A 12,289-nucleotide genomic window follows, 5' to 3' on the forward strand; every position below is an offset into this window, starting at 1 on the left:
TACCCTGGCATGTTTCCCAATTACCCTCAAGGATTATGGGAGTAATCACAGTAAAGAATTCATTTGAATAGAACTTATTTGAAATGACTTTAAAAAACTTTTTATTCCAAATTAGTTTTTAATTAACCAGTCTCAGTTACAGCGACGTTAATAATTACCCTGGCGTGTTCCCCAATTACTCTCAAGAATTATGGGAGTAATCACAGTGAAGAAATCATTTGAATAGAACTTATTTGAAATGATATGAAATTATCACTAATTGCTTAGAATTTATTTTATAGATTTTTCCGATTACTCCACTTATTGCTTTTTTAATGTTTTTCAATAAAAATATATTTCATGAAATATCGTTTATAAAATAACATAACACGTTATTATTTTAATTACTTAGGAATTTATAATCATTTTATTCTCAGTTTTGTCGTAAAAAGTACCTTTATTTTAAAAAAAATGATTGAGTTTTAAGAGATACGAATAAGAAATATGTAAGATTTAGAAACTTATCTTAAAATGAATAAAATCTGGTAGTTCAATTTAGTAATAAAATATAGAGCTCCCATTTAAAATAGAAGGTTCAAACTCCAATTCAACTAATTTTTCTCTGAAATTTACGCTGCCTGAATAAATCTACTTAGTGTTAGGTTCTGGTAGTATGATTTTTTTCGCGGCAATTGTAAACAATCATTAAGCACCCAACAAAATTTTGATTTATTCAAATTGTTGTTTTTCAGACCTACCAATTTTGTTAGCCACTGCCAACTCCATCAATCCTTCAGACAAATGAATAATGGTCATTCATTCTTGTATTTTTAACATAATTGTTCGAAATATACATATTTGTTGAAAGATAGTCATGGATCATGAAATATTTCTACCCCCTGTCTCAGTTTTTTAATTGAAAAAATCTAGATCATCATCGTGAGATTTCTTTTTCATCACTATGCTTTTTCTTCTTTGATGAAAATTATTTTTGTTCTATATTAGACCTCAATCACTATCTAATCATTATTAATAATAAACTTTTATTTTTGTAAATATTATGAATGTAGATCCTATGGGATATTGTTAAAAAATATCTATTTGGGGAACAAGACAATACCGTGCTCCTAAATTTACTCATACAATTTCCTTCATATAGTAAATTATTCAAAATGCATGAAAAATATAGATTTTCATCATATTAAATTACTATTTCCAATGATCTCACAATGAAAATTGTCATAGGTAATGGAGAATCCTAACCTTAGTAAGAAAATCTAAAAATGAAAATTAAGTTTTACTCGAACCATTATATCTTATAGATCCAATCAATGTATAACTTAAAAACTTACGCTTCAAATAACCAATGTATTAAATGAATAATGATTTTTAGAAAAGCTTTCATTTCCCTTTTTTTTGAATTCTATTGCAATAAACTAAACAAATGTTAGAAAATTTCATTGAAAACAGCATGTAAGTGTTTATCATCTTTTCCTTAAGTGCCTTAAAGAATACAAATTTTACGCAGATTCCTGAGGCGTTTCCTATATGTAATGCAGTCACAGTTCCCAACTATATATTTTTCATAATTACACTGTGTAATTCTATGCACTGTAACAAAAGTATTCAAAAATGAATATTTAATAATTTTACTAAGGTAAAAACAATAAAATCACAATTTCCATATAATGTGAAGTTTGAATTTGATGAAAGATTGAATTTGATCTTATGAAAATTAAATATTAACTCAATGCTTAAATTATTAACTCAAAAAAAAGTAACCAGGACTTGTTTGGTTCAGGCATTATTTTTTTGTTTTTATTAGATAATGCGTTGTAAAATAAGTAGCTAATATTTAATGGTTATGAAACTGACTAATGATTTTCTGATTCTTTCAACAGAATAAATTTCATCATCGATGAAAAAAAAAATCTTTTTTTACGAAATATAATATTTGAAGTTGTTCCTGAAATGTAGAAATTTTTTTAAACTTTTCTGAATAAGAAACATCGATATTTGATTCTCTTGAATTCAAAACCTTCAACATTAAGAGAAAAAGAATGTAGATTATTGCTTTTATTTTTGAAAAATAAAATACAGATTAAAATATTTATTCGTTGTGTATTTTAGATTGAAATAAATAGCTCATGCTTTAGATTTCTTCCATTCAAAATTCATTGATTAATTTATTTTAACACTTCAGTTATATTAGACAGACCAAAAATCTTGAATTATCTAGAACTGTGACAATTTTTAGTATTGAATACCAGCTTGATTAAAAAAAGTCCCGCTTCTTACTTATAACTAAACTGTTCACTTAAAAAAAAAATGAAAAAGCACATCTAAAATAGATTTAAAATTAATTTATAGAAAATTCTCCCAAAAGATTTATGAATTCTAAAATATTTCACACTATTTTGATACAGAGTTTAGATCATTTCCGAGTAGATAGTATCATTAATTATTGTTAGATGCAGCTTATTGCCATTCATTAATATCAGTGAAAAATGACCAGATATCATGAAATAAATGAAACAGTTCGATTTTTGATGCTTTCGTCCGGTTTTACATTCTCTTTATTTATACTTAGTAATAAAATTCCAGATGGAAGTTTTAAAAAAAAACCTTATCAGTATTATTGTATTTCATACTACACACTAGATGGCAGCACGAAAATCTGTAAAACTTGTGAATAAATAAAAAAGATGACATCTTTTAAAATAATTTTTTTTTCCCCAACATCTTTCTTTTCTACATTTGTACTGTATGAAGTAAAAATAAATAAATACTTTTTATAAAAATCAGGAATAAACTCTAATTTAGCGGAATTTTCCTGTCTATAATGTATTAAATAACCTATTAATTTTGAGAAATTACTGTAAAAATACATTCCAAATAATTCAATACATCTTATGAAATCATCGCATCATTTCCGGACAAACTATATAAAATGAAAATGAAGTACGGTTTCAATCATTTTTACGTAAAATTATTTGAAGTTTTATTCGTGGGAAATAAAGTTACGAATACTGGTGTGCTTTTTTATTATTAGAAAAATTGTGGGAAAAAAATTATTGGGCTTCAATCTAAAAAAAAAAAAAAAACTATTTAGTCACTTCTATTTTTTAAGAAGGCGTTTATGCCTATTGCTCATACCACTATTTGAGATTAGAATATTTTTTTTTTAATTTAGCAAGATATTTTATTCTTCAAATTTTGTCTTTCTAATCTATTTTATTCTAATTCCTGTATTTTTTAAATTATAGTCATAGTTTCTAATTTTTTGAAGATATGTTTCAAGAAGAACTCAATTTTCTTTTCTTTTTGTTCATCACCTAGTCATAAAATTGGTCTAGAAGATTCCTCGATGTAAAATAACGTTGACTGTAATACAAGTATCAAGCAAAGCACAATCATTATGAGAAAGCTGTGTCATCTATCTTATGTCTGAAGAAGAGAAAAAAAAACACATTCCATAAACAGCAGTGAATACATTTCCATGATATTCAACAAATGAAAGTGTGTCAGACAGAATATCAAAATCTCCAAATGAATGGTTAATGATATCATACTAATGCATAGCAAACATTTTATGTACACCTTGGTTATGTTCTGACTTTGATATATAGAGTACGAAGCTACTAACTTTGTTAACAAGTATAGCGTCTTGTTCAAGTACACTGCATGAAACAAGAATTCAAAATATGACACATAGCAAATGGTTATATCATTACATCCATTATATAGTAAATACACGAAGGATCAGTTATTATTTATCGAAAATGAAACAGGATGAAAAAAAAAAGATTCTCACATCAAACACTTTGATGGTGAAGACAAATTAAGTACACGTAAACACTTAGAATCCAACTACGAATAATTTCGTTGTCTTCAGAGAAGGAATAATCATAACACTTATGTCACGAGGAAGGAAAGTTGAAGCTTTTGAGCGTCCCATTTGTTCCAGGAAACAATGAAGTAGCGTTTTGTGCCTTTTGAAGATTTCAGTGGCAGGTTTGACGAAAGTGTGTATTACGACAACTAACAAACCTAGTGCAGTCAGGCCGAACCTAGTATCACCCGGGGATTGATAGGAATTCTCTCTTGACGCTGCTGAGTTTGTGTTTCGGGATTCAAGCCACGCTGGACTCTCTGAAAAGGTGAAAAGAATAAAACAGATATGAATATTCTACAAGAAAATTATGAAACATCTATAACTTTAAGGCTTACGCCGTTAAACCTGTTAAATGGATAATTAGCTTCAACTTGTTTCTCAATGAAATATGTCTTTTCCGAATAACAGGTTAATCCTCTGATAGAAAGCCTAAACAAAATGCTAACATGTCCAAGTTTATAAGGACTTCGGAAACGAGCGTCCAAATATACAAACCATCTCGAAGAAAATTAACTACATACAGGAGCTCGAAATTTGATCTAAGTGCTCAAATAAAACGAAAAAAAAAAAAAACTGAAATTACTTAGTAAGCTTTCAGCTTTTGAATAATTCACAATGTGGGAGACTCCATAACAATATACAACTTTCCTGTTGTATCTTCTAAAGAAAGTTCCAGAATTACATTGCAGTCATAAATGCAATCCTACATCAAAAAGGACTGAACTCTGTTAGCATAAGATATTATAGGATGATGATGATGTATCCGCGTTACCACGGGAAGGGGGTGCAGTAGTTTCTGAGGGTAAAGACCCCTGAGCACCCGAGAGCAGAAGTCTGACTTCTAGTTCATATGAAGATGAAACTCACATATTCGCTTGCACAATCCCTTTTTACAGAGGCGGGGGGCACATTTACACACCTCACAGATAGAACACAGATGAAGAACAACCATGCCCGAACCGGGATTCGAAACCGGGACGCCCAGACCACGGGGAAGATGCGCTACCCCTATGCTAGGACTCCAGCATATTATATGATATTTCCGTGATATTGTTCAGTATTCTGAATTCCTTATAATATCGTGAAAATAGTGTGAAAATATCTTTTGGATATTTTGTTCTAATAGGAAAATCAAGTATTTTTTCGTCAGACCACCTATTTATTCTATTAGAAGAATAAACTATTATTAAAGTTTTCATTTTCAAATTGGACGAAATAAGCATGAATCATTTCGATCTGAAATTTTTTTTTCCCATTTACAGTTTCAAGATTTTCCTTTTTACGAAAGATGACGTTTTCTGCCCAATAAGTCCACTGTGGAAAAGACAGGTATAAAACGCAAAACCACAACAAAACACACCAAACTTCCATTTTTAAAGAATCTTGACTGAAAAGGATAGAATTTAGTAACTGCTGCGATTCTTTAACTTAGTACTCGCGTCTTACTTACGTACCTATAAAATGAGCTGAATGAAACCACATTCTCTCAACATGTTTGAATACAAGATTAATGCAAATACGAATAACAACTAAAAAGTGATAAAATTTCGTCTTGATTTTTTTCCACCTTATGATCTTGAAGACGTGCGATTTAGGAAAGATCTGTTGCCAATATAATGAATGATTTAATAATATTATTTTCAATAATATTATTAAATGTAATAATAACTAGCCCCCTGTAGTGACTAGCAGTTTAGCTATCATGTTAATAGTATTAATATAATCATGCCAATCATCTTTGATTAAATATATCTTATCACAAGAAAGGAAAATAGTTTAAATTAAAATTGAACAATAAAAATAGAATATAGTGATTGACTAGCGAAGTATGCAATTGGCGAAGTTGTTCCAGGTCTTAAGGCTTAGTTAGTTTTATTTTGCGAATTCTCTCAGAACTTTAGGAAGATTGGGCAGACACGATTATCGCTGATGTATCTAAAGGTTATGAGCTTTCATATAAAATGAACAATTTCGAAATTGGTACATTGATTGTGGTAGAGGAACTGTCTTATATTAAGCCCATAGAGGTTGTATAGTGAAGCAATTATTTTGCAGTTTGTCTCAAAAATGAAATATGGAAGAGAGAAACCATCAATTAAATATATAAGAGTCATAAGCTTTCATTGAAAATAAAAATTTTGAAAACAAATCAATAGTTGAGAGCTGATTCGTTGATTTTACAGATAATTTGACATATATATATATACAAATATTATGGAATTTTACTCAATAAAATGACAGGGTTAAGAAATTGTCCGAAGTTCAGATTTTATTAGTATTTCTCTATTCTTAAATAGAGAGAAGCTAATCAATTTTGAACTTTGAAAAAAAAAGGAAGTTTCTACCTCGATACAAGTTCCAGGTGTGGTTATCAAGTAGTATGTTATGTAAGCAGGGATGCATAGAAGGGAGGACGCAGTCAGTGTCCATCCGACGCCAATGGCCCATCTTGGATAAGTATAGTCTTGAAGAGAAAGATCTTTGTACTGCACCATGGCAAAAATGAAAATACACTAAAAAGGAAGAAAATAAAGTTAGATTGTGAAAATTCTTTAAAGAAATTCAAATAAGCCTGAAAATGCTTATATGAATTTTTATTAACTGTTTTTTCTCAAATTCATAAAACAGAACAAGTGTTAAATAATATGATAAATATAATATGTTAAAATATCGATTCTCAACTTTCTAGCATTTAGTATCTAAATTTATATATCAGTTTTATTTGTATTCACTTCCTATAATTTTGTTGAATTTTGCTGCACTATATTACATTTTAGTTTTGATTTGTTAAAATATTAATAACAAAATGCCTGTTATGCTACTTAAATTAATTCCTTTTTATTAATGGAGGATATTATTTTTCTTCGTCAATAGCATTATTAATATTAGCCTCTTTTTTTTTTTACCTTAACACAATGAAAGCTGAGAATCAATTTATTGTAGTTTACAATATCGAAATTTCAAATTCCAGCAGGGAATGATAGGCATGTTTAGAATTGAAATAAGTGTGCAATTCATGAATAAATTATCACAGAAGAGCCATGTTTAGCAAAATACAAAACATGGAACTATTTTTTCTCAAATTCAAAAAAAAAACAGACAAAATATTAAATTTATATTGGGCATGTTAATAACAATTCAAAAATTGCATTTTTTTATTTATGAATTCTAACGCAATACCTTTAAAAACTTTTCCTTAAAAATGAAATTTACAAGATTATTAATTATTCCGTTAATCGCGCTTTTTATTTTTGCTTCGTAATCTTTACTTTCCTCACTTGATTTACATAAATTTGAAACTGAAGAAATTTTGTTTGGTAAGTTCGAATTTGATTAAATAATTACATTTCTGCAATCATCATATTGCAAAGTCTTAATTTTGCAAACTGTTTTAGTACAAACTCACCAAAATGAAAATAGGACTAATGTACTTCCAGCAAACTCTCCAGAATATTCCTGGGCGATATCCGAGCATTTCTTTCACTTGATCAGAAAATCTTTCAGCTCCTAAAACAGAAAAATAAAATAAACGATATTAGGAAATAAATAAAAAAATATGTATATGTAATGTGAACTTCAATATTTTATATAATTGCTTTGTTTAAATTTACGATTAAATCATTGTAATTTTAAAATTAAATGCTAATGATTTAATAATTAAATTATAAAATCTTTTTCTTTATCTCGAAAAAATTGAGTTCAGATTTAAAATTTTTAATGATTTTTTTTACATTTCTTTTATTCTTGCTTTAGAGCTTTTCTTTTAATTCGAAATTTTAAAAAAATAGCAAAGTATTAAGTAATAATGTCAAGTTTGATAATCATGATAAAAGAATAGCAAAGAAATTAGATAAAAGAATATTTTTTACCCATTAATTTTAATTTTAACAAATTGAATTCAAAATTTTTTTAAAAAAATAATGGTTTTTTCAGATTTTTTTTATTTTTATTGTCGAGCATTTCTTTTAGAAATTTTTTAAAAAATCGTGCAGTGCTAAGTAATAATGTTAAGAGTGATAATTAACAATTCTTACTAACATCCAATTGGAAAAATCATCAGCATTAATGACCAGTAATAACTGAGCAAAGATATTTCTAAAATATTTTTGTTTTTCGTCATTATAATTTTGAAACTGAATTTAAATTTTTTTAAGTATATTTCTATTCAAATTATTAAGTCACAATTTACACGCCTTTAATCCAAAGATTTATAAAATTACTTATTTAATAAAAATCAATGTTTACCGAAAGTTTATTTCGCATTTACTTTAAGAATTACCTCGCATATTTTCGAACAAAAAGTTAAAATATGGAAGAAAAAAAATACATAAAATATTAACATAACTCACCGTAAATCCAACAAACGGCTGCAGCTTCAACGAACACAATGAAGAGGACTGACATGGCAGTACCGTAAGAATCTAGTAAATGTACTATGTAGTATCCTCCCTGAAATACATGTCATAAAATTGAGAGATTACTAAAAATTGATGAACTTCTTTTAATGCTGAAATCAAGGAAACTATCATATTGAAATGTAATTAAAAATTACTGTTTTAATGCTTGCAAAATTAATGATAAGAACATTATGTTCTGCTTTTAATAGTAATAATCACTAAAAATTTTAAATCAGTAAAGTCAGTTTCTTTCCTGATGTTCGATGTGTCAGAAAATAACCCTCATTTTATGACGCTCTTTCTAATCAATGCATTTACTACCTTTTGTTTAAAAAAAGCCAAATACAATTAGATTTTAAAAAAATTTTATAGAGTAAAAAAACAAACACCTACAATTAATTCATCAACTGGTGTTGTTAAGATTCTTTAAATAAAACTTTATGTTTATTCTAATTTCTTAGATTCCTTTTTAGGAAGGAGACGTACATGGATAAATACAGTATCTTTGAAATTTTGAAGTAATACTCACGAAAGTACAAGTTGGCAGTGCGCATAAATAGATGAAGATAACAACAACTCCAACGAAGATTTCTCTATTTCGTCGCAGATGAATAGGAAATTGATCGCACAGTCCTGTTATCATAGCTTCCAATCCACCAAACTGAAAAATTAAAGTTTAGGTAAAAGCAAGCAAAAATGACTTTAAAATGCTTGAGAAAAATAAAAACATTATGCTAGAGTACAGATTTTATATAATTAATAAATTCTTACAAATTTTTTGAATGAAATTTTATTTAGAACTAGCCACCTTTAGCGACCAGACGTTCAATTAATTGTTTTATTTAACTTGTATTTTAATAAAATATTTTTAAATCTCAAATTTTGATAGTCTTATAATTCACACATACTATTAGAAAGGCCGTAAGTTATAATATACTATGTATTTTTCTAATTTTTTGTCATCTCCTGTAAAATGTCAAGTTTAATTGAATAAACTGCAACTAATAAAAAATATTTTTTAATGATGCCAATCATTTTTTTAAATATGAGAACTGAACACAAAGTAGTTTAACATTTCAGTTTTATATGCACTACAAAATAATTTCCATAATTCATGTAATATCTCAAGAATTATTGAACAAAAATTTCTCAGATTCATCATAAAATTCAGTTTTTAGTTTTATTTTCAAAATGGTGTCATGGCATTAATAGCAATGTGATACAAAACTCCACTTTTAGGCACAAAATCCTACCTAATTTGATATATTTAAGTCGTTGTGTGTAGGCCGGGATAGCCTGGTTGGTAGAGCGTCGGATTCGCGTCCCTTAGGTTGCGAGTTCGAACCCCACTGGCCGAAGATTCCCCGTGTGCTTGGTGGCTGACGCGCGTTAAATCTGTCGTGGTCACAAAGTCCTCACAAAGTTAATTACGTTTAATTAACGTAACGTTATTATTGTGATTTTAATTTTCTTGACATCCATAATGTCACGAGTAACCCATTGGGATTCTGCTAATATTATGTGTGATTCAGTGGAAACGATATTAATTTGAAAGGTAGTTTTTCAGTTATGCAATAATTTATATTTTTAGTCTCTCTCTCTCTCACACACCCACCCACACACACACACATATACATTGTTACAAGCCTATAAAATTGCTTCCCAGCAGGGGTTAGTTCTATCACCGGAAAAACTGATTTACAATCATCTGTATTGGATGCAGCTCGAATGCCGTGCCAGTGATCCAGAGCTTGGCGACAAAATAGATAATGCTGGAAACTTCGTGAATTTTAACGATCCGTCCATTAGGAACCGAGGTACGCCCTGATTGGCCCAGGAGGTTCTTGACCCGCCTCCCGAGAACTATAAAAGGACAGCAGTCTCAAGCTGCAAGTAACAAGTCTTCGAGAGGATAGCCAAGCAACGACGGAGTGCCAGCATTGTGTGGAGCCCAAGCTATTGCTGAACTGAGCTGTGTGTCGAGTCCTGTTTTCTATTGTGGAAGCAGCGTCGTGTCGTGTGTGGAGTAGCTAGTCGTTTAGTAATGAGTCGGCGGTTGGATGCAGCTAAAGCGAAGAAACAGTGCAGAATTTCATCTGTTTGGAGATACCGTAGAGCGAAGCTCCGAGGATCCCCTCTCCTGCTGGATTCTGTCTGGCCGCTTTGTGTGCTGTGGTCGATTACTACTTGTGGGCAACTGTGTGCTGTCCTGTGTGTATGTCTCGCCTGTATATAGTTGTCGTCTTTGTATTCTTTGTGTTTAATAAACGTCGTTGTTGTTTTCTACAAAAGGACTCTTTCTTTCTACATCGACCATCAAATCGTAAAAGAATCCCTACGAACTGAAGTAATGAATCCGTAACAATATATATATATATATATATATATATATATATAAAGAGAGAGAGAGAGAGGAGAGAGAGATGTGTGTGAATATTTTACTCCTAATAATATAAATTCTTGAATCATCTACAATTTCACATTCTATCCATTCCCCATTTTCGTATTAATTTTTTGAGTCTTCAAACATTATTAAGAAGTATATTTCATAGAAAAAAAATCACAAATAATTCCTAAACCCAGGAAAAGAATCTCTGGCTATTTCTAGGAATGCATTTAATTTTTATCATTTCCAGAACCCTCTGATCGCATTCTGGCAATTCCAAAAGTGGGCCCATCAAATACGGCGCACGTTTAGATTACGATAAAGAGTGATATTTCCTTGACATTCTAACAATGAATTAATGTCAGGGACTGTCAACAGTTATCTTGACTTGGAAGAAACGGAATAAGAAAGGAAAGCGTGCATGAAACGGAGGAATTTATCGTCCCTCATTCCTCCTCATCCCAGGAAGTGCTCCTCCTCATCTCAGGCAAACACACCATCTCATTACAGTAACATTTCAAAATATCTTGCTGTAATAAATAGATGAAAAAGAAGGGAATTTAAAAATTTTTAAGAAATAGAAAGTTTTTTGGGGTCATTTTTTAAAGGGGGAAAGTAAATTGAATGAAGCAAAAAAAAAAAAAAGAAATCTATCATATTTATTGATGATGCTTTTTCCCTTTTTAAAAAACGACTGAATTCTCGCTATCATCAAAGTTTTAAAGATAAAATATTCAGCACATTGCCTTTGAAGTTTTTAAGTAACCGAAATATGATTTAACTCATGAAAAGGGTAAGTTAAAAACACCAGATTTAATTGAAAATAGGAAGTGACCTGGACAATCTAGTTTATTTCGATTAAAGAATGTCACTTATAAAAGATGCTTAGACAGCATATGGCCAGGATTATGCAACATACCGATATCAATAAACTGCTACTAAAAGTATTTTTTTTTTCTACAGACAATTTGACGCTGTTGATTTTCCTTTTAATTTTAATATTTTTAAGAGGTAACTTTAGGAGAATCTCTCTTTTTTATGAATATGTGATTTTTTTCTTCTTTATGAATCTGTCTACACCTGGCAAGGAAAGGAAAGTTGATTTATCTTTACTTCAGATTTTCTTCCCACGAAAGAAAATTTCAGATGCAATTTCTTATCGCCAACCAAAACAAAATAACTTGATTTATTAATTAATTAACGAATGAAATAATTTTTATCAAATACGTTAAACATATTTTTTAAATTGATCTTCATACCAAAAATAACTTAATATATTAGTATCAGAAAAAAAATTCATTTGAAGCATTAATAAATTTTCTAAATGAAGAAAACTCGACAATTTTAAAATTATTTTAGCTGAAGGATCAAAGTGAATTTCAATTGTTAATTAGAAAAAATTCATATACAATAATTTTTAGAGTCTAATCAGTTTTTTTTCCATAAAGAGGGACAAATTGGATTTAGAAGTTATTTAAAATATAGATACTTTATGATGATGCAGCTATTATAATTACTTTTCCATAATTTTAATGACAATTTATGTTTTTGTTTCCCAATTGATATTGTTTAAAACTCTTTTAATATGCTTGTATGACTTCTATGTTCATATTGTTTATTATTTTTTATTTC

The 12,289-nt window shown here is 29.2% G+C and overlaps 1 protein-coding gene across 1 annotated transcript in view; it reads right to left on the reverse strand.

The window, feature by feature from the left end:
* Positions 1-2,104: 2,104 nt before the first annotated feature.
* LOC129969404 (sodium-dependent serotonin transporter-like) overlaps positions 2,105-12,289 on the reverse strand; it is a 93,627-nt gene continuing 83,442 nt past the window's right edge. Inside the window, exons 9-13 of the mRNA XM_056083966.1 lie at positions 8,801-8,932; positions 8,224-8,323; positions 7,281-7,381; positions 6,220-6,387; positions 2,105-4,131 (exon numbers count right to left, since the gene is read on the reverse strand). Coding sequence (XP_055939941.1) covers positions 4,039-4,131; positions 6,220-6,387; positions 7,281-7,381; positions 8,224-8,323; positions 8,801-8,932 — 594 coding nt within the window. The 3' untranslated portion in view covers positions 2,105-4,038. The remainder of the gene's footprint in view (positions 4,132-6,219; positions 6,388-7,280; positions 7,382-8,223; positions 8,324-8,800; positions 8,933-12,289) is intronic.

The sequence above is a fragment of the Argiope bruennichi genome, chromosome 5 (genome assembly GCF_947563725.1).
Source record: "Argiope bruennichi chromosome 5, qqArgBrue1.1, whole genome shotgun sequence".
In the NCBI taxonomy this organism is placed as follows: domain Eukaryota; kingdom Metazoa; phylum Arthropoda; class Arachnida; order Araneae; family Araneidae; genus Argiope; species Argiope bruennichi.